Here is a 21,901-nt window from a genome sequence, read left to right as displayed (position 1 = left end):
TTTTATTTATTTATTTATTAAGGTATCACTGATATACACTCTTATGAAGGTTTCACATGAAAAACATTGTGGTTACTACATTCACCCATATCATCAAGTCCCCCCAACACCCTGTTGCAGTCACTGTCCATCAGTGTAGTAAGATGCCACAGAGTCACTACTTGTCTTCTCTGTGCTATACTGTCTTACCCATGACCCTCCACACACACCATGTGTACCAAGGCAGATTTATGCTTAATGGTCCCAAACTAGTGTGTCCCACACCTGAGCGAAGCGTGGCACATCCTCATCATGGCGCACAGCTTGGCCGCCAGAGCGAATCAGCATTGCAGTACACATTGTGGATGAGTCTGTGGGGAATCCTGCTGAGCTGAAACGCCAGTTCTGAGAGGTTAGATACCATATGCTTCCCTGCAGTTGACATAGAGTGGCAGACAGATCTGTGGATGCCAGGGCTCAGGGGTGGGGGTGGGCTATCAGAGGGTGCTGTGGGGGGCCTTTTGGTGATGGGCTGATCAGGATCTTGATGGTAGTGGAATCACACATGTGACAAAGTTGTAAGAACTAAGTACAATAGGAAATGAAATGAGTACAAGAAAAACTGAGGGAATCTGGGGCACACTGGTGTGTTGCATTAAAGTTATACTCTGCCTGTAACACACTAGTACAGTTCCACAAAATGTTCCCATTGGGGAACCCTGGTAAAGGCCACAAGGCATCCCTCTTGTTATTCCTTCCAACTTTGCCCCAGTTCATCAGACCTGCTGTAACAAAAATGCCACAGACTGGGTGGCTTATAAACAACAGAAATTTATTTCTCACAGTTCTGGAGGCTGGAAGTCCAAGACCAAGGCCCCGGCAGGTTTGGTGTCTGGCAAGAACCTGCTCTTGGTTCACAGGTCGCTGTTTCCTCACATGGTGGAAGGGGCAAAGAGGCCCTAGAGGTCTCTATTAATAATTATGCCAACCTTATGCATGAGGGCTCCACCCTAACCACCATAAAACCCCACCTCCTAAGAGCATCACCTTTGAGTCACGATTTCAACATATGAAATTTGGGGGAACACACACATTCAGACCACAGAAAACATCACAGTGTACAATCATCTCAATATAACCGCACAATTTCCTCCATAAAAATTCATTAAAAAAATCACAGTGGGGCTGTAGGCTAGAATTTTAGAGAAGGGGCCCTGGGAAGTGAGTCGGGGTCAGGGAAGGTTCTCTCACAAACAACCTTTAGGCTGAGACCTAAATGAGGAAGGAAGAGAAGGTTGTGGCAATGCAGGTGAACGGCAAGTGGATGCAGTTTGCAGTGTTCTGCAGGTGAAGACTGAGAGTGCAAGAACCCACCAGGCCAAATGCGTCCCTCTGGTGTCTGGGGCACTTATAAATGTCCAGGTGAGTGGTCTGAGAATAGTGTGTGACACGCAGGTCCCTGCCTGCCTCATGTGAGGCAGGAGACTGTTCTCCATTCTTTCTCATTAACAATCAAAATGCTGCTAGTGACCTCTGTGTATTCCATGGCCAGCTGGAGGTGCCTCCCGGCTCTCTGACACACGCGCTTGTTTCCACTGTCTCTCTGAGTGGGCTTCAGAGGACAGTCTAGCCACTGGGACGGGAGGGAAGGGTAAGGGGCACAGGGCCTTGGGGAGTGGGCCCAAACAGTGGACAAAGAGCCTCAGTTAGCAGCAGTGAAGAATTCTCAGCTTTGGGGGAATCCGAGTAGCTTGGAATTATCTCCCCGGTTCTGGTGAGCCCAGCAGCAGTGGGTGTCCTTATTCGGTGGTCCTGCCTTTGAGAGGCTGCTTCTCAGTGTCATAGCTCTGCTGGAGGCAAGGCCCCAGCTGGCCTTCCAGGGGGGCTTTAGAAATGACTGAGCACAATTTTGTTTACAGTCTGCGACATTTATGAGCTTTTAACTTGACAATCTCGTCTTTGGTGTTTGATTGTCTGGTTCATGTGCAACCTCCTGGAAATGAAACAAAGTCTTTCCTCTCTAAGGACGGGGGCCACTGCCACTTCTCTTCCCCAGAGGTTCTTGGGCTTTGAGCCCCCAGGCACACAGGACTGCTTGTCCAGGGTGTGAGCTAGCAGCGGGGGTCAGCGTGTGGCTTTGGTTGCAGACAGGCCTTGTAGTCTAAGCTGGTAACTGAATGGATGAGTCATTTCCTTCTTGTGGGCCTGCATCTCCCGGCTCTCCCCAGCCACTGGGGAGTTCCTGGAATCAGAAAGTTCCCAGAAAAACACCCCAAAGGGGAACCTGAGACAGGAGAAATGAAGGGATCTGCAGCTGATGTGGCCCAGCCCCCTTCCCTACCCCACCCAGGCCTGGAACCGTGAATGATTTCTCTCTGTAACTTTCTCTTGGCTGGTCCTGGTGGCTCTCCCATCAGGTGCAGCATCTCCAGGCAGCCCTGGGTCCTGGTGTTACCCCAAGTCTCCTCTGCTGCCAGATGAGGATGAAAACAGTAGGGAGTGAGAATGAATAAAGGAAACCACTTTTGAAAGGGAATCAGCAGCCAGGGCTGGGGAGCTCTCCCGGGTGCCACAGCCCAGCAGCAAAAGGGGGGGAGACTCCTCTGCTCAGGCCCCGGATGCCCTGCCGGCCCCACCGCCCGAGGACAATGAGATGCCAGCGTCCGTGGACCGCTATCCTCCAATGTGCTTGGTCCAAAGCAGCCCCTCCCAACTCCCTTTCCCGCCTATAAGCAAGCTCCCCTCTGTCCCGGGGACTTGCCAGCGGATGGCTGTCCGTCCCGAATTGCGTTTCCTCTATTAGGAATAAACCCATCTACCCCATAAGGCCTGTTGTCATTTTTGAAGGTTAGCACGAGGTTTCCCCTGAACTACCAGGGCTTAATGAGTAACAGGGATGTCACCGGTGATTCAGGGCCCTCCCCGCTCCAGAGGAGGAAGCCGACTGGTGAAGGGGGCAGCCTCCGGAAAGGCTGGGGGCGGGGCGGGGGTGGGGGCGCCGAGGACCGGTGGGCGGGGCGGGGCGGTGTCCCCGAGCTCGGCCAGACTTAGATCCGAAGTTTACCTAGCTGGTCTGCACCTCCTCGGACTGCCCGCGGCAGCCCTCCGAGAGCTGTGTCTTCCTCGGGCCCTGGACGAGGTCTTTGTTGCCTGGCATCGCGCAGAGCGAGTAGCAGGTCCCTGTGGCCGTGAGTCGTGCGCCGGGTTCTGCTTTCGGGCGCTGTCACCTGCTGGGCGGTGACTCAAGCTCGCGGCGCCCGGGGAGAGTGCAGGAGGGGAGGTGCGCAGGGAGGGATCGCGGGCATTAGGGTGCCGGAGGTGTGTGCGCCGGGAGGAGGGTGCGAGGGTAGGGTGTGCGGTCAGCAAGGTGCGTTGGGAGCGGGGTGCCCAAGGAGAGTGCTGCAGCAGGAGAGTGCGGGGAGGGATCGCGGGAAGCGGGGTGCCCCGGAGCGGGCCCAGTGCGCGGGGAGGGTGGCGGAGGAGCAGGGCGCTCTGGCAGGTTGAGCAGGGTGCTCCGGGGGATGGGGGAGAGTGCGTTGGGAGTTCAGTGCTCGGGGAGCGGTATGTATGGGGAGGATGTACAAGCGCCGAGAGGATGCGGAGGGTTCGCGGGGCAGGTGCACCAGGACGGTGAGCAAGGTGCTCGGGGAGGGTGCTCGGGAACTGGGCTCCGGTACTAAGGGAGGTGCACCCGGAGAGGGCCCTGGGCAGGGTGCGTGGGAGCAGGTGGCCTCCCCCGCCCACCCACAGCCGCCCTCTTCCGTGGCCCCGCTGGGCTCAGCCCCAGGTATGGGTCTCTGGAAGATCCACCTGGTGGACCAGGCGGGGCACTGACCAGCGCTTCCCCGCTGCCCAGATCAGGCGGGAAGGGAGTGCGGGAACTTTTAGAACTCCCCCTTTTCGTTGTCATGGAAAGTGACTATTACAGTTAGAAGATGTTACTCACCTGAGAAGATCTGAGATCAAATTGGCTTTATTCAGTGATTCATGAATGGGCAGCATCCCATCTAGCCTTGAAAGGGGCTCTGAGGGAATGGACAACGCCGAAGATGGTTTAGGCAGAACCCAGTGGAACAAGGAAATTATTAGTTAAAAAAAGAAAGAAATAATTGTTTTAGGCCAGACCTCTTTCCCTGGGGGAAGGGCTGGGTGGATCCTGCAGATTACCACTCCTGTGCTGAGGTAATCTGAGGTGACTGGTTAAAGGTCACATTCCTGAGACACTGAAACTGCAATTAGGTTAGAAATATCCAAAGTTCAGAAACAACAGAAGTAAAACCCATGAATCGATACATTACTAAAAGTTTATTGTGCACCCACCAAAACACAGTTTGCAAACCCCGATTACTCAAATCTGCACCTGCACTGCGGCTGGGGTGCCCTGTTACAATGCAGCTAATATGATGGGAGGTGGTGCTGCCGGCCCCTCAGCGATTGGCCACATGTTAGGCTTCTCCTAAATGATAGGGAATTGGCCCGACGCCCTTGCCTACTATCAACCACGGAGAACAGCTCAAGTTTTGCTTATCTCTTCTAGAGGCGCACAGTAGAAGTAACCCAGGTCAAGTTTTAGCCTTGCAAAATAAGTTCCATTAAGCTGTGTTTGTATGACCGACCTGGTTCTATCTGCTCAGAAAAATTTCAAGGCCTGTTTCCCACAGATATAAAGAAATAAAGCTTTTAACAGATATAAAGCTTGATTTGCTGTCATGAGGAAAGTGGCTCCATTTTGGGCACGTTGTTTATTTTCTTCTTATTTAAAAAAAATTGCCAAACCTTAAGAGTTCAAATGGACCCACGTATACACCAAACCAACATTTAACAAAATGTTACAGCATAAAATACCGGCATTGAGTAGTTTGGCAGGATTTTAGAGAAACTTTACGGTCACAAATTTTATGACCTTGTGGGATTCTTGTATATAAGCTGTCCTTGGACTTGGAAGGGCCCAGGGAGGGGAACCTGGCTCAGCCTCAGTGGCTGTCCACAGATCTTGGCTCCCTTCCAGGTCAGTCCTTGGGCAGGGGACTCGAGGTGACAGACTGCAGCCTTCCTGGCCCCCCTGGAACTTGCCTCTCCTAAGATCAGCCCCTTACCAGGCCACCCCCCTTGTAAGGGTTACAGAGAAATCCTTTCTGAAGTCCAAAGTAGACCAGGGCCATTTACAGGAAGATCACTGAAGTAGTCTTTGGGCATCTGTGACCTTTTCCTCTATCCTCCTCACTGTTTCTGACCTTCCCTCCTTTTTCCTGTACCTTGTCCCAGACCACCTGGCCTCTCTTTGGCTTATTTCCCCCATTTCCCTGGTGTCTTCTCGGTTATAGGTCTTTGGCTTTGTTCACTGGCTGTGACCATGGCTTTGTGATTTATGATTGCCCTGAATAGAAGTGTCTCAGTCTGGTTCTCCATGTTTGGCTCCCTTACCCCCAGGTCTGCCGCTTTGTGCCACCTTCCACTTGGCCTGTCCGTTGGCACTGGCCCCAGGCCCTTCTCAGCCAGTCTTCCAGGATTTGCTTTCCCATCCCAGGCCAAACTGGCTGTCTAGCTCTCCCTCTGCACCAGCCCTATAGAGGCAGCCTTCTTTTCTTAATTCAGCATAGATTTATTGGGCACAAATTATATTCTTCCTTCCAGAGCTTTGAGCACTGGTGGGCACTGAGATAACATTTTAGTTGAAAAAGATAAATTAGTTTCTTGAAACTGGCTTTGGTCCAAGAGGACTTTTTGTTGCTTTTACTCATCATAAAATTACTACAAACACATTGTTTAAAAAAAAAAAATCAAATATAAAACCGAAAGTGAAACTTCCTGCTTTTCTTACTCCCTTGAGATAAACACTGGGCATTAACCCTTCCTCCCAGACAGACACACAGACACTCACATGCATTTGCTTTTGAATTCTGTTTATTCAAACAAGTGTTATAAACGTTTATACACTAAGCTATTTACACAAAGTAACCTACCTCTGTGATTTTTAAATAGGCCAAAACATACAACAAACAAATAAACAAAAACCCACCAAGAACAGCTGGGGTGGGAAGGTTTGGTTTTGATAAGTCGGATCTGACAACAGATAGAGGGGAGTGTTCACCGGGGCTGACAGGAAAGTTTCCTCCCTGGGGAGCCTGAGAGCCCAGAACCAGGCTCAGGTTTTTCTGGGACGCAGAACCTTCAGGCCAGCAATCTGATGAAACCCTCTAGGTGTGTAGAGAAGAGCCCGGGCTGGCCAGAAGGAGGGGACACCCTGAAGCAGGAATCCTGTCCTCCCTCGGGAGAGGTGGAGGCTCATGGTACAATGTTGGAAGAAATGTTGCCTAGACCTCTTACTCAGGCACCAGGGGCCCACCTAACCTGCTAAGAAGCTGGCTGGTCTCTGGAAAAGCTCTCACCTCTCCATGAAAGTTCTACCTCTCAGGACAAAGGGACAGTGGAGACTGTGGACCCTGGGCACAAGGACTCCTGTCTACTTTTCTACCCCAAACCCTAGTGGCCAAACTTTGGCTTCAATATTAAAGGACCTGTAATACTCATTCACTAGACCTACTTCCTGATTCCTTTGAAGGTTGGAAAAAATAATGCAACTCTGTTCATTTTTTTTTAACTCAAAAGCTGATTTTGAAATAAAAATGTAGCACTTTGTCTCTAAATTGTTATCTTATTCTTAATTATCACCAGGGTCTTTTATAAGAGTGAATACCTGGTCCCTCCCTCTGCCTGCTCAGCTGCAGCCTCTGGAAGAAGAGGGAGTTTAGGTGAGTAACCCACCTGCCCAGGAAGGGCAACCAATTCTTGGCATTGCCCCAGGTGGTCTAGGGGCTGAACGGTGTAGGAGGGTGAGACTGATCCACCTCCCATTCTTGACCTTCAGTGGGTGGGCGGGATGTCCTCCCTGCCCCTGTCCTTTGGAGAGTGAGACTCTGCTCTGACCATTATGCCAGGGCTGCCCGGGGAAACCTGCACCCCTGCCACCAGACCCAAGTTATTTCTCCGGGAACTTTCCCACTAGAACATGGCACAAGTCTCTGATTTCCCCTGCATGCAGGTGGCTGAATAAAGCTCCACAGAGTGCAGGGGGATGGGGGGAGTGCAGGAGAAAGTCCTGGGAGTGGAGCACTGGTGAGCATTAGGTGCAGGGGAGGCAGGCCCTGGGCTGCTCAGGAAGAGCCCAGGGCCAGGGCTGAGCAGGGAAATGGTTTCTCTGGTTCTGAGGCAAGGAAGCAAGCAGACCTGGAGAGCGGCACTTTCTCTGGAAGGCCAGGCAAGCAGGCTTTCTCCGCGGTGGGGAGCACCTCACTTCTGTGACTCAACCCCTAGAGAAAGGCCCTCTAACACTTCCTCTTTTGAGCTCCCTGGGGTACAGCTCCTGCCCACCAGGTCTCTAGCCCCAAAACAGCCCAGAGGGTACAGATCTTCAGGGAGAGTGCTGTGAGCAGTGTTCTGCTCTCCCAGCAGACAGGCCCTGGGGACCCGACTCTGTAGGGCTTCAGGCCATGCCACTTCTCTAAGTCCCCATGGATAAGGGGATTAGGGAGCCTGACAAGGACAGGGACAGCTGAGGGCTGGCTGCCCAGCAAGGCGAGTCTGCATGGAATGTACAGCCCACTCCCCGTGATGCGACAGGGGCACAGGACTGAGAGCAGGGGGAGCTGGGGCCACTGAGGGCAGCAAGTCTCCTGATGGCTGTGGTTCCTGGAAACCAGACCGGTGCCGACACCACGCAGCTTATATGTCTGTCTGATGGAGGCTGTAAAGGCCTGGAATTTGGACCTGAGATTCTGATCACCGATTGCAATTCCAATGTGCTTTTTTTTCCCAGTACCAAGGCTCTCACACCAGCTGGGTGTCCTACAATTCAGCCCAACCCTGACCCTACTTACCCAGAGACAGCATCAGACCCCACAGCCTGAGGGCTCAGTCCCAAAAGACTGCACCACACCCCTCCACCCCTTCAAGTGCCAAACGCAAGTCCAGGTTGTCACCTGGGCTTCTGACCAACCTGCGGCAGACTGGAGGTTCCTATGACCCCTCCTTGGGCTCCATTAGCTAGAGCGGCTCACAGGACTCAGAGAAGCATTTTATTCACTAGATGACCAGTTTATTATAAAGGACATAACTCGGGTACGGCCAGGTGTGAGAGGGATGGAGTTGCCCTGCCCTCTCCAGGCGCCACTGTCCCCAGATCTCCACCAGGTCACCACTACAGAAGTGCTGTGACCCTTGACCCTTTGGTTTTTTATGGAGCTTCATTACACAGGCATGATCGATTAGCTCATTGGCCATTGATGGTTTATTCAGCCTCCAACTCCTCCCCTCTCAGGTCAGGGGGTAGGACTGAAAGTTTAACCCTCTAATCATGTGGTTGGTTTCCTTGGCAACCAGCCCCCACCCTCAGGTGCTCCAAAGGTCACCTTATTCACATAAGGAGATCTTTGTGGCTCACAGCACGGAAAATGCAGAGGTTTAGGAGCTCTCCAGCTGAGGAAGGTGGGGAGAGGAGATGACCATGGAACCACTGCCCTGATGACCCACCAGGTTCTCCCGCCCTCCTTCTGCATGGGCTGGGCTGGTGGCTCTGGGGGCACCTCTCTTAAGACCCAGGCCCTTCCTCAGCTCCCTTCACTGGACTGCATGAGGCTGGTCTTTGCAGAGACAGGTCTTATAAATACCAAGCTGGTGAAGAGAGACCAGACCCAACCATTATAATTCTCTCTGTTTTTCAGAATTTGCTAAAAATGGTCAGTATTAACTGTGGTAATAGCAGTTATCCATCTCTTTTTGCAAAAGAGATGGGGTTTCTTTGGGGTTCCAGCTTGGGCTCTACTTGTTTAATAGGTGCTGGTGAGACACCAGTCCCCAGAGGAAGCTCCCTTTCCCCTACCTAGTCCCTGTAACCCGATTCACCCTCCTGTCTCTAAAGCAGGGGCCAGGGCCAGGGCCAGGGCCAGGACCGAGGGCCATTGACGCTCACCTGCAGGGGCTCCAGCTCAGCCCTGTGCTCCACGCAGAGATGAGGTCTTGGGTCGGCGTGTGGTTGCTGATGTCTGAGTGATTTCACCTACAGCCTTGGATGGGGGGTGGGCCAGATAACTGGTTGACTCAGACCTGCCTCGGGTCCCTCTTCTTGGTGGGTCCCAACAGCTGGGGCCTTTGCCCTGTCCCTCCCTCTCCCCTGAAGGAGGATAGGATTCGAGAAGATTGGGGCGGTGGAGGGTGGTCTGGGGGTGAGGTGTGTGGCTGGGAAACAGCAGGGAGGAGGGTTGTGGGAGGGTAAGATTCAGGAGCCTCTGGCTGTAGCTCCCTGGGCAGTGCTCTCAGTCACACCTGCATGCACACGTGATGTACCTGTGTTCAGCGCTGCACTTGATCGCTCTGAACTTCCACAGGCCAGCACAGCCTAGCACAGCCTCTGACTGTCAGAGTGACCTTGGTTCCTACTAGGGGATTCACTGTTGCTGAATTACTTAAACAAGGAGGCCAGTAGACTGGGGGCAGGGGGCCCTGATGTGCAGATGGGGGCCTAGTCAGCAAACTGAAATCTCAGTCTGTAAGTGCCTCAAGGTCATGAAAGTAAAACACTCAAGATGGCCAGTCAGTGCCAGCTGGTGTGAGCTGTGGCTGGTCATGAACCCCTGTCCACTCTGCACATTCTCTGCACCTCCGGGCTCCTGAGGCCCAGCTCCTAATGACCCCCACTTGGTGCTGCCCACTGAAATCAGTTGTAATCAGATAAAGTGAAGATTTTTAATGTGCCTGGGCTTATTTTTGAATGCCATCCTGTGCTGTTTTCTCCTAGGGTCCTGCGCCAGGTGAGAGAATGGCCTCAGGACCCAAAACAAAGGAACCTGGCTATCACAAGTAAGGCTCTGACTAGCCACATGCTGGGTTTGGGGGTTTGTTGTGATTACTTTGTGCCCCACATTTTTCTGAGAGTTGATATGTATGAATGCATTTGACTTTTGTGACAGAGAATGGGTCCTGGAGGGACAACTCCGTAGGCTTGTGGCTGGGGTGGCCGAGGCTGTGGCTCTTAGCGCTGGGCATGGGGACCTCTGAGATGGCCGGGTGGGCTCTATGTCCAGCAGGACTCCCCTCACATGAGCTCTGTCTACTGCTTCCCTCCCAGCGCTTTCATGGTTTGAACCTTCACTGCTGTCCCTTCTCTGCAGCTTTGTGTATTTCTAGTCTTTGTGACTGTCCTGACCCCTCTTTGATATTTATCTGTGCTTTTCTAGAAAAGTTAATTTATTGTCTTCATCCCCATACCTACATGGATTTGTAAGTCCACTAACCTTTCTAGTTTCTTTGACCTCCACGTGTGCCCCCTCTGTTGCGTTGCCTGGGGAATTCTGCCCCACTGCATGGCCATTCCTGGCTCTGTGGCTCTAATCTCGCCAATGAATCAGGATGTGATTAACACAACTTTGTCACATATTTCAAAATAAGAAAAACCTTTTTTCCCTTTGATTCCAGGAAGAGGAGGAGAAAGAAGGTGTAACTGCCAAAGATCAGCAATGATTTCTGGGGAGGGGATGGTGGGGCCACAGCTGATGGGACCCCACTGGGAGGCACCCCTTACCCCCACTCTGTAATTATTTAGCATTCCCTCAGTGGTTTCATTGTCACTCACTGACTTATCACAGTCTGCTCCCAGAGGCTGTGTGCACTGTTCTGAGTGCTAAAGGCTGGCTTGTGAGTGCGTCTCTTAAAGCTTTAAAATGTGGATACTGATGGGATCTGACATCTGCCCTAGTTGTGAGCATTAGATGAATTATGTACCAGCTATATTGACAACATCATTTCTACCACAAGGTCCAGTACCTGGCATTTCCTCTGCCCAGTGCAGGCTGTGGGGCTGGTGGTAGGGTCAGCCGAGGTCCCGTGCTCGATCTTCCTACCCAACCAGCACCCCTTGCTTATCTCTTCTTGTCCCTGTGAGTACCTGGCCTAATAAATCTGGGCCAGCTTGTATTAGGGCAGCTAGCATTCTCTCTTCCCTGCCAGGTAACTCCTGGAATCAGAAGCTAGTTTTCGTTCCTTTTCCTTCTCAGACATTCCTTTTACAAAGCAGGTGCTCCGTGACTATTCAGTAAATGAATAAAGTGACAGAATAAAACAAGATAAAGTAACTTGAAATTGTGTGTAGTCCAGAGAAATAGTTTTCTAAGTGATATGTCTTTGGCTTGTTATTTTATTATATTACTATGCAGTAATATGTGTTACTATTTATTTATTATTATATTATTTTAAAATACTTCAAAAATGAGTTTGAGCACATTCTGGTAATAGTTTGTGTCAAATTCTATACATGTAAAAATCATTGCTGATCTTTGGCAGTTACACCTTCTTTCTCCTCCTCTTCCTGGAATCAAAGAGAAGAAAGGTTTTTCTTATTTTGAAATACATGACAAAGTTGTGTTAATCACATCCTATTTCATCAGTTCCGATGCTTGCCCATTAGCCCATCTGTTTGGTGCTCTATGTATTAGCAACTTCCTGAAGGAGAATAGGGGCCACAAGTAGAGTAGCAGTAATTGTCACTAGAGCAGCTTAAGATGCTGTGTGTCATGATGTCAGAAGTTCAGTTTGGCCTAGAGATCAGAAAGGCTTTCTGGGAAAGTCTGGGGATCATTCCAGCTACACATACACCTGGATTTGGTCCCTTGAGAAGTGTCCTCCCTGCCCCAGCAGAGTAAAACAAACCCTGAATCTAGAAAGGAAGGGAACCTGGTTGGGACTGGTGAAGGGGTTGGGGTTGGGGCACACAGGCGTGGCTCTGTGGCTCTGGCAGATTTCTTGTGCTGCTTGATCCAGATTTTGCAGTATCTCTGCCCAGGATGCTGTAATGTGAGCGAACTGTCAACACAGCACACGGAGGATCCTGGTGGCAGTTTATTGATCAGCCCAGAGATGTCTGAAATCCAACATGAGCCATGACTGTCAACCAGCATCCTCCCTTTAAAAAAAGTCTTTCTGTTTCTTTTTAATATTTTGTTCTTATCTTTTCTGTGTCAGCCTTTTAAAACTGTAAGGGTGTGAGTTTACTTGGACACTATTTTAGGAAATCAGACAGGAAAGGAAATTTGAGAAACAGGAAAGGAAAAAGCCATCAAATATAGAAGAGAGAGAAAAGGCTGGAGCCTGGGTATCTGCCGTTGATGCTCCATGAAAGATAAACCAGGGGACTGATGAGGTAATAGATGAAAGAGAACTGGGGAGACCCAAGGAGAGGTGAGACCGATGAAACAGGGAAAGGCCATCTCAGCCTTGTTTCGCGCGTCTGCTGCAGGCTCGTGCTGCAGGGATTCAGAGGTAAGTAAGACGCACTCGTGGCCTCCAGTGCTTTTTGTTACTGGAGATAAAGTTACTCCATTAATTATATAAATCAGAATTATTACAGGAAGATACAGATAAAGTATAACGAGCATCATCTGGAAGAAGAGCTGGAGAATGGACGGGATTTCAGCAGGGAGAGCAACCCTGTGCCTGCAGAGAGCCAAGGCCTCGGATGCCTCTGTTAGGGGCAGAGTCACCAGTCAGTGTCACCAGGGGGAAGACAGGGTTTCAGGACAAGTGAATACTAGGTAGAGAGGACTGCTGAATCTCCAGAAAGACCCAGCAAATGAGAGTCGGTTGGATCAGTGAAAACGAGGTGCAGAGTGTGCTGAGCGAGGAGGTGGAGGCTGGAAGTCCTGACACGCAGCCAGCGGCCCTGGCAACCCACAGTTCCCATCAGGAATTTGGAAGCCTGTGGAATGTACAGTTGAAGTCTGCTGGCTGCGTGTCACTTCCCTTGTCTGAAATGTTCATTGCAGGTGACGAAGCTAATCACTGGACAGACACAGGTTCTGGGTCCTCGGAGTGGCTGGTGACAGTGTCCCCCAACCCTCTTGGTTCTTGGCCATCTTTTCACATGAAGCCCTTGAACTTTCCCATCTGTTTTCACTATCACCCAGTTGTAATAAGACCAAGCTCCACATATAACTTCCTTCCATCAGCCAGAAGCAAAGGGAAGCCTGGGTGCCTTTCAGACATCTCCACACCTCCAACAGTGTGTTCAGAGATAAGCCCTCCTCTTCCTTGAACTTCTGTTTTTACCATTTGGATTCCCTCACTTTGGTGACCCCACCATCATGAAAGCCAGAGATCTTGGACTCACGTTAGATGCTTTTTATCCCGCAGAGATTCAACCTGACCTGTGAGTTCACAAATTTAGCTGCTGAAGGATTCTTTTCCATGGACTCCCACTGCTGGGTTCAAACCCTCCTTTTGCTGTCTCTGCTTGGGCCAAATGTTACCATGGTTTCCAAGGCTCCAGTCACCCCTCTGCTCAGCTTTTCATAGGTGTCCCCGGAGGGGTAGTTCTGGAAGGCACACCTGCTTACATTTCCCTGGTGTGATACCTCTCACCAACTCCATTCCAGGTTCAAACATGCATGCCTCCATATCAGGTCTTGATCACCCTACACCTGCATTTATGTTCAGGTCTGTTGAGACAGAATACACCAAACACCCCACGTGGCCAGGTGCCCCTGCCTGTGCCTGGAGAGCGTTTCGAACTTTGTGTCCACCATGAGGAAGCTTGCATCCCTCTAAACCAGTGGAGAAAAGTTTTTTCCGTGAGGGGTCAGAGTGGGCATCTTCCACTTGGGGCTAGAGAGCGCTGTCACAGCTGCTCAACTCTGACCTTGTAGGCATAGGATGAAAGCAGTCATGGATAATGTGTGTAAATGGGTAAGGGTGGCTCTGTGCTAACACAACCCCAGACAGGTGGTGGGCTGGATTTTTCCTGCAGGCTATACTGACCTCTGCTTGAAACTAAGTCAGATACTGTCTTCCCCTGGATGCTGTGTTTTCCTTTGTCTTCCTGTAGTTAATATAATATATTGCATGTTTTTGCTCACATCTTTTTTTTTTTTTTTTTTTTTGCTGAATTTTGGGCATCTCAGAGGCAGGAACTGAGAGTGACCTAGGTCAACAGAATGACTAGCCTTAGTAGGCGCTTAGCGCAGGCACTTACTTATGATTTAGTTACTTGTAGTTTATAGATAACCTGTTTTCCTGGGAAGTAATCTGTGGTATGACCAAAGCTAAAATAAGTAAATAGAAATAGAAATTGGTATTAGAGCTATCCAGAGTGTCTGTGTAGTAGGAAAGTGTGTATTTTCAGTTATATTTTGAAATGTAATGGCAGTTCTGTGACAAATTTCCTTGAGAGGCTTGGTTTGAACAGATGTGAGGGCATGCAAGCTGGCCTTATGGAAAGTCGTGTAGGTATTTCCAAATCACATGCCGCTGAGACCTTGTCTCACATTTTCCTCTTCTTTATGCAGAATTAGATTGAAACATGACCAGTGGGTTCTGGGCAGAAAGACTCAGCAGGAAGATAAAGAAGGTCCTGATTGCTCTGAACCAGGGTTCCTTCTGTCTCTGCACTCCTGGCATGCAGCAGGCCTGGGTTTGAGGGAGGACATCTGTCTATGAGAGTCAGGAAGGCACAAATGTTGAATGCACTATGTTTAAGGTTGGCAGGCACATGTTTTTGTAAATAATGTCTTACTAGAACACAACTACACTCTTTTGGGTGTTCTCTGTGCAGAGTTGAGTAGTTGTGACAGACCATATGACTTGCAAAGTTAAAAATACTTACTATCTGGCTTTTTATGAAAAAAAGTTTTCTGGTTCCTATCTAGGCCAGTGGTGTCCTGTCCAATAGAAATAATAATAAGAGCCACACAAACATTTTAATAGCCATATTGAAAAAAAAAGAAAAGATGTCTTATCACTGCCACTGGATATTGTACAGGTAAAATGCTGCTAGTGCAATAAGACAAGAAAAAGAAATGCAAGGTATACATATTAGAAAGGTTATCTCTCGGTGGAAGAAGGAGAGGCATTTATTTTCCCTTCTATTTTTGTCTTTATTTCCTATGGTAAATGTATTATTTTTAAAATAAAGTCAAGTCTATAATGTTGAATGAACCTGAGTTGAGTAACAACTGGCCACGCTTTTTGTATGGGGTGATTTTGCATTTTAATATTTGTACTTTTTTTGTGCTGAGTTTTTTCTAATCACCCTCTAAATGGGCCCTGGGTGGCAGCTGGGAAGAGGGGAGGAATGGCACCAGGGAGTGAGAGCCTGTCAGCGCTAGGCTCACCATGTGCCACCTACATCGCGCTGACTTAGGGCGCTTCTGTAATCACATTAGCCATTGGATGCTGGCGTTCTACACCTTTTATGTTCCTATTCTGTAACAGTGACCACTTCGTACAACTTTGCAATCCGAACGTAGCAACAATGAATGAAGACGTGCTCTACCACTTCAGCCTCAGCACTAGCACACATGATTTCCCAGCTCTGTTTGGAGATGTGAAGGTAAAAAGCAGGGCTTTTGGGACTGGGGACATGTTTTAAGACCAGCCTCCTCATGGGTGCTGTGGGTAGTCCTGGTGACAAGAGTACAGGTTTATGAAGTTATATGTTTGCCAGCATTTTGCAAATTGTTAGTTTTCATATAACTAACTAGTAAAAGAAAACTATAGTAACTATTGCCAGATTATTTCCTAGTTAATTTCTTATGAATTTAGTATATAATGGAAGCAATATATCTATATATTGCTTCCTTAAGAGAAAAGGTGAAAGGAGATAGAGACATTTTCCAGGAGCAAAGGCTAATATATAGAGTAATTACACTGTGTCTGTTGTTCCTCATGTAGGATTAGTATTGACACTGTTTCATTAATTGCCTTTAATGCTTCTTCTGCTGAATGCAGCTTCCTACAAAGTCTTAAGTTCCTCAGTTCTGATTTATCCTAGAACAGGACTTCAAAAATGTCTAATGCTTGTGTATAAAGCTGGACTAATGCTTAGAATTCAAAATCAGAACCAGTGGCACTTGAACCCCTTGCTGCCATGTGGCGTCATCACATAACAACAGAGGTCTGTGCCATCTGCTGCTGTGTTCTTTCGGTATGTTGGTTTTCAAACCGGGATTGAGGGGGCACCTTTCAATGTGTTCTTAATTTTTAGGTTAGAAAAAATATGTTAACCTTAATGGATAAATGGAAATGAAATAAATTTCTTAATGTTTATAGACTAATAATTTCACTCTCAAGTTTCTTAAAACTGGCTTGTTAAATTTTCTTGTGTAAAATGAAATGAAAAATAAGTTTTTGTATATAGCATTTTGCAGATTAAAGTTTAACTTCTCCAAGAGCCACCCTCCCATGATAGCTACCAATTCCCAGGGCTCCACTGGGTCCCAGCTCTTTCGCTGTTGGCCATGTGAGAGGCAGCGTTTGGAAATCCATTTTACAGCTATGGCCTGAACCCTGGGGGCACAGCGAGGAGCCTGGCTCCTCCAGTACACTGAGCTGCTGTCCACACGATGGACAGAGACCATGGCACCTGGAATTACCTTCCCAGAGAGGAAGGGTCTGCTTTTCCTGCATCCTGAGGAGTGGATTGCATCGCACCCTGGGACCTCCTGCACTGATCAGTGATTCCCAGAGATTCTCAAGCTCTCCAGCAAAGCTTGCTAAAGCATGTGTGACTGGGACTGGGGAACTTCCATTTCTAGCAAGTTCGCGGTGATGCTGATGTTGGTCAGAGCCGTGCTCTGAGGACCCCTGCCCCACAGGCAGTGTGCTGGGCCTGTGCTGACAGTGGTGCTGTTCTGTCTGCAGTTTGTGTGTGTTGGGGGAAGCCCTACACGGATGAAGGACTTCATCAGATACATGGCCAAGGAGCTGGGCCTGGACCGGCCGGGCACAGACTATCCCAACATCTGCGAGGGGACGGACCGTTATGCCATGTTCAAAGTGGGACCGGTGCTGTCTGTCAGTGTGAGTACCTGCCCTCATGGTGGGCTCAGTCCTCAGGCTCTACCAGCTCCCACCTGCTCTGCACGCACAGGCTGAGTCCTCTTAACGCATGCTTACTCTGTCAGGCTGGGAGCAAGGTGAGCCCCTGCAGGGGTGCAGAGACAGTGAGGCCTCCAGGCCCAGGCTCAGCAGAGCAATACACACAGTTGTGTACATGGTGAGGCTCTCAGGTTGGAGATGCAGGAGGAGGTTTCCTGCATGAACAGGGTCGGGAGGAGAGCTGCGGCCAGGTTCCAGGCCTCCAGTACCCCCACAACTCCCCCACCCCCTGCTGTCACCCCACAGCAGGTACTTCATATATATATTCTTGAATTAGCAGTGACAGTGAACACACAGAAATCTCTCTATTCTACCAAAGATACCTTCTTCTCTAGTTTTGGTTTCCCCTGTAAGCAGCAATATAAATGAAGTGCTGACTAGAGTCACAACCTCTCTCCTGTTGAGATGGGGTCCCCTATTGCTGGTCAGCTGAGCCACCTAGCAGTATCAACCATACAGAACACTCCGGGGGTGCCGAGACATCATTCCACTCCAGGTAATTCATGGAACCATGAACTGTGCCAGACACCATGGCAAACACAGTGGCAAAGAACCACCTCTGCTGGAGGGTGGGAGGTGGAGCAGAGAGACCCCAACAGGAGGAAGTGCCACAGGCAGAACCAGAGAGGCCACAGGCATCTGGTTCGCTGTGGGGCCAGCCAGTTACTTCGCTAGGCTGAAGCAGAGAAGGCAGGGAGAAAAGAGAGAAAAAAAAGACTCCTACAGGTGTATGTGGGGTGGGCATGTGTGCAGGGCATCCAGGACCAGAGGACTCTGTGCCTCTTGGCAATAGCAGGCTCTTGCTTCTCCACTGAGTCTCCAGTTCTTCCACTGTCACCTAATCATGGGGTGTGTGGCTCAAATGGGGTCACCTGTGTGACAGCTTCATGTAGACTTACATTTCCCAAAGTGTTAAGTTTTTAAATGTGTATTTTGCAGTCCATCTTCTGTTACCACCAGTTTACATTGCAGCACAGAACATGCAAAGGCACCACCTTGCTTAATATTGGCCTTTCTTCCTGGTTCTAGCACGGTATAGGCATCCCTTCCATCTCCATCATGCTGCATGAGCTCATCAAGCTGCTGTACCATGCACGATGCTCCGGTGTCACCCTGATCCGCATTGGCACCTCTGGCGGGATAGGTAAATGCAGGGCCTCTGCCTGTGGATGAGGATCCGGCCCCAAAGCAGGCACAGGTGGTGTAGGCTTGGGCCCTATGAGTCTGTCTTCCATGTTGTTCAAGGAAGATCATTAACAGGAGGCATGGAGGAAGCTTGTCTTGCAATGTTTTTGGTCCAGCCTGTTCCAACTCACACCCCTTTCGGAGGAAAGGCCCCTGGCCACACGAATGAGGATGCTGGGCCTTGGTGGTTGAGCCTTTGACTGTTAGTTGGCTCTCTCTCCTTCGTCTTTCTCATGCCCTCTTCTCTGCCTTCCTCTGCTCCTCATTCCAGCAAGGATTTGGAGCACCTTATGGAAAGACCTATAGGGGAATCAAAGGGGAAGAGAGAGGTGGAAATCAAAATTAAGATAGGCATTCCTAAGTGGCCTAAAAAGCCCCCAGTTGTTGACTTTTTTTTTTTGAAAGCCAGCAAAGAAAGACTAGGATGCAGTGAGAAAGCAAAATGCTAAAAATGGTGCTAAGTTAAACCAGAGTCCCTCAGCACACTGCTTTATACAAGCTGTCACACTCACTGCTGCCCTTTCTTTCTGCTGGGAACGGGTCCAGCAATTTTTGCCCCTGCCCAGGAGCTTGGAGCTGCAGGAGGGGGCCTGTGGTAGCCTTGCTGTCACCTAACCAGCCTGTGTGCATTTGTTTCTGTATGGGCCTAACCTCTCCTGGAATTATGGTAATTCCAGAATTTAAGTTGTCTGACTATGAGATGGTGGCTGTAGACCCCAAATCTTCTGGGTGCATCATCTCACTTTTTCTTTTCATTGTATAGACAGATTGATACATAAAATATGCATTTGCAGGATTATAATTCAGTGTTTAAAGAAACTGTTCTCAGGAAAACACAACAGCCATGAGCTGTCTTGATCTTGCCAACTTAGCCTCCCATACCATTGATCAGCTGTGCACAGCATGCCAGCATCTGCCAGGGACTCTTAAGTCCTTCCTGAGTTCTTGCTTTGGAGGGACTTCTACAGTTGATGATCAGAGAGCATCCTGGAAGGAGTGTGTAGATTTCCATCTCCTGAAAAAGCCCATTAAAGCAGACAGCAATTAGCCCAATCCTAGATTCCCAACCACACTGATGCAAAGCGTGACACAGCATCCCCACAAATCCCCAAATAGGAAGGATGGGTGGGTGGGGGGTATGGGCAACTGCTCTGGAGGAAGCACAGGGTGGCTACAGAGAACAGAAGAGTCCCCAGATAGCCAGCAGGTTCTGCCTGGAAAGGGTGGGGCCGGTGTTAAGAATGGCAGCTGGCTCTGGAAGGGGTCTTGCACACCTACTGTGAGGGCGAAGCTAAGATCGAAAGGGCTTGAACATTCTGGGCCCCGGGAATTAATGCAAGCCATTGGTTCATGTATTATTCATCGAGCAGAAGAAATAAAATGGGTCAGGAGCTGATAATTTTTGGGGCTGGGTTTGTGTGCACAGTAGCTCATTATACTATTCTTGTCTATTTAGTATTTATTTGCAATCTTAACTAATAAAAGGTACAAAACAGGGACAAAAAAACACATTATGTTCACCCATGTGGTGGAGTCCCAGACCTCTAAAAAAAGCACTGACCAGAAGACAGCAAACGTTTGGAACAGGATGGGAGGTTCCTGGCAATTCATTTTCTTCTTTGTACATTTGTTTTCCTTATTTTTTGCAATGCTTATGCATTTATTATTTTTATCATCAGAAAAACACTTGGTACAGAAAATGGGTCCTATTTCTTTTTAGAATATTAGCAGATGCATCAGTATTTTGGTGCGTAGATCGATCATTTCCTTTCTGTGCGTGTTTTGCTGTGCCCTCTGGGTTCTCCCTGTGTGGCTATGACAGCCGCTGCTTTCTTCAGGTCTGGAGCCCGGCTCTGTGGTCATCACCCGGGAGGCAGTGGACCCCTGCTTCAAGCCAGAGTTCGAACAGGTGGTCCTGGGAAAGCGCGTGGTTCGGAGCGCGCACCTGGATGCCCAGCTAGTGCAAGAGCTGATGCAGTGCTCTGCAGACCTGACGGAATTCCCCACAGTTGTGGGGAATACCATGTGCACCTTGGACTTCTATGAAGGTGAGGGGCGGGGCGCCGGGGGCGGGGCGGGCGTTCCCGGGGGAGGGGCTGGTCTGCAGTGGGAGGGGCAGGCACCTCCCAGATGTGGGGCTGGTATGGGGGTGGGGGTAAGGGGCAGGCGCTTCCCGAGCGGCCCGGTCTAGTGTGTGTGTGGTGGGGACGGAGGGGAGGGCGCCTCCAGCTGGTCCTGGTCTGGTGGGGGCGGCTCTGGGCTCCCATATCCCAGAGTTACAGTGCCTGAGCCAGCGGGAGGTTGGTCTGGGGCGGGCGGATGGGGCCCGCGGGGTGGGTAACATCCCCAGCCCGGAGGGTACCGGCGGCGCGCAGCGGGCGCTTCCCACCGACGCTGGCTCGCGTGCGCGCGTCCTCAGGGCAGGGCCGGCTGGACGGCGCGCTCTGCTCCTACACGGAGGAAGACAAGCAGGAGTACCTGCGGGCGGCGTTCGCGGCGGGTGTCCGCAACATCGAGATGGAGTCCACCGTCTTCGCGGCCCTGTGCAGAGCCTGCGGCCTCCGAGGTACGCGGCCGGCCTCCCGCGCCCCTCCCCGGCCCGTCCCGGGAAGTGCCCCCAGACGCGGGGCAGCCTCACCCTGGCTCTGTGCCCCTTTGTCGGGGCAGAGGCAGGATTCCCAGTGACAAACTCGACCGAAAGACCCACCTCAGCTTGGCCCAGGTTTGCTGCCAACCCCAGGGCGAGTCTGGCCTTTACAGCTCTTTAGATTTCCGAGTTGGGGCGAATCCAACCCCACGTTCCTGGTCTCGCCCTCGGGGTCCAGCGCTGCCTTGCATAATTCCTGCCTCCCCTTCCAGGCAGTACAGAGTCCCCCCTCCCACCATCCAGCTTCATTTTCACACAAAACATCTTAAAGACAGGGGAGAATATGGAGGGAGGCGGCAAGGTGGCGCAAGGAGGGAGGGCTCTTCTCGGCCTCGCGGGCTCTCCATCTAGCTGCTCGCCACTGTTGGTGTCAGTGGTCAGCCTTTCCTCCCGAGGGGACAGCACAGGTGACCCCTGAGTCAGGCCCCAGCGCTTTGTGTGACGTGGCGTTGGCTCTTTGCAGCGGCTGTCGTGTGTGTCACTCTGCTCAACCGCCTGGAAGGGGACCAGATCAGCAGCCCCCACGAGCTGCTCGTGGAGTACCAGCAGCGGCCTCAGCGGCTGGTGGGCCACTTCATCAAGAAGTGCCTTGCTGCAGCCTGATGCCCGCAAGTCTCCTGCATGAGCGGTCCTGGCTGCTGCAAATAAAACCATGCCCCAAATTTCCTTATGCATGACTTCATGCACACTTCAAGAATTTCTGGAATTGGGTTGCATTTCAGAGACAAAGACTTCTGCCTTAACTATTTTTTTTTTTGAAGCTTCTTTGGAGCGTTTTCAGTTACCTTAGCCTGATTTGGGTTTTCTTTAAGCATGTTCGTCGGAATAGTTGAAGGATTTCTAGAAAAATTATCAGACTTTTAATTTACAACGGTTTTCAGATTTTATGTCACTGAGCAAGAAATTCTGTACACCCCGTTGATGAGTGATGTCAGGAATTTGAGAAATAAATTTCACATGAATATGCATATGGACACGCATAGTTCTCAAGTAACATTCAGCCACATTTCTGGAACCTTCCACGTCAGCCTAATCACACTGCTGTTTCCGTGTCTGTTCTCCACACTGCTTACTCGATGGATCTGGGTCCAGGTACCTATGAATGGCAATGATACACCCCTAGATCCAAGACAGGCTGTTCGGTGTGTCTGTCCATGGAGCCTTGGCCTG

At 50.2% G+C, this 21,901-nt stretch overlaps 1 protein-coding gene and 1 long non-coding RNA gene across 5 annotated transcripts; one reads left to right on the top strand and one right to left on the bottom strand.

The window, feature by feature from the left end:
• Positions 1-391: 391 nt before the first annotated feature.
• On the bottom strand, positions 392-3,179 carry LOC130684462 (uncharacterized). Its single transcript, XR_008998759.1, has 2 exons — positions 3,044-3,179; positions 392-2,449 (listed from the first exon to the last, which is right to left on the bottom strand). It is a non-coding gene; the product is annotated as an uncharacterized LOC130684462 (long non-coding RNA).
• Positions 3,033-21,699, top strand: UPP1 (uridine phosphorylase 1). Of its 4 annotated transcripts, none has more exons than XM_036918837.2 (9): positions 3,033-3,167; positions 6,655-6,731; positions 9,773-9,834; positions 15,235-15,352; positions 16,663-16,821; positions 17,929-18,043; positions 19,923-20,132; positions 20,504-20,650; positions 21,195-21,699. In XM_036918837.2, the coding sequence occupies exons 3-9, from the start codon at positions 9,794-9,796 to the stop codon at positions 21,332-21,334; spliced, it is 930 nt and encodes a 309-aa protein (XP_036774732.2). In that variant the 5' UTR covers positions 3,033-3,167; positions 6,655-6,731; positions 9,773-9,793; the 3' UTR covers positions 21,335-21,699. The 4 variants fall into 4 exon arrangements, with proteins under 4 accessions (XP_036774732.2, XP_036774736.2, XP_036774733.2 ...); XM_036918838.2 differs by lacking the exon at positions 3,033-3,167 and adding an exon at positions 3,307-3,346; XM_036918839.2 differs by lacking the exon at positions 3,033-3,167 and adding an exon at positions 3,591-3,609.
• Positions 21,700-21,901: the final 202 nt, after the last annotated feature.

Source organism: Manis pentadactyla, chromosome 7 (assembly GCF_030020395.1).
Source record: "Manis pentadactyla isolate mManPen7 chromosome 7, mManPen7.hap1, whole genome shotgun sequence".
Lineage (NCBI taxonomy): Eukaryota > Metazoa > Chordata > Mammalia > Pholidota > Manidae > Manis > Manis pentadactyla.
This window is presented reverse-complemented; position numbering and strand designations above follow the sequence as displayed.

Coding starts and splice junctions, on each gene's coding strand:
- UPP1 (XM_036918841.2), top strand. CDS start 9,794: ATGGCCTCAGGACCCAAAACAAAGGAACCTGGCTATCACAA. Junction 16,822..17,928: donor GACCGGTGCTGTCTGTCAGT/GTGAGTACCTGC, acceptor TCCTGGTTCTAG/CACGGTATAGGCATCCCTTC. Junction 18,044..19,922: donor TGGCACCTCTGGCGGGATAG/GTAAATGCAGGG, acceptor TGCTTTCTTCAG/GTCTGGAGCCCGGCTCTGTG.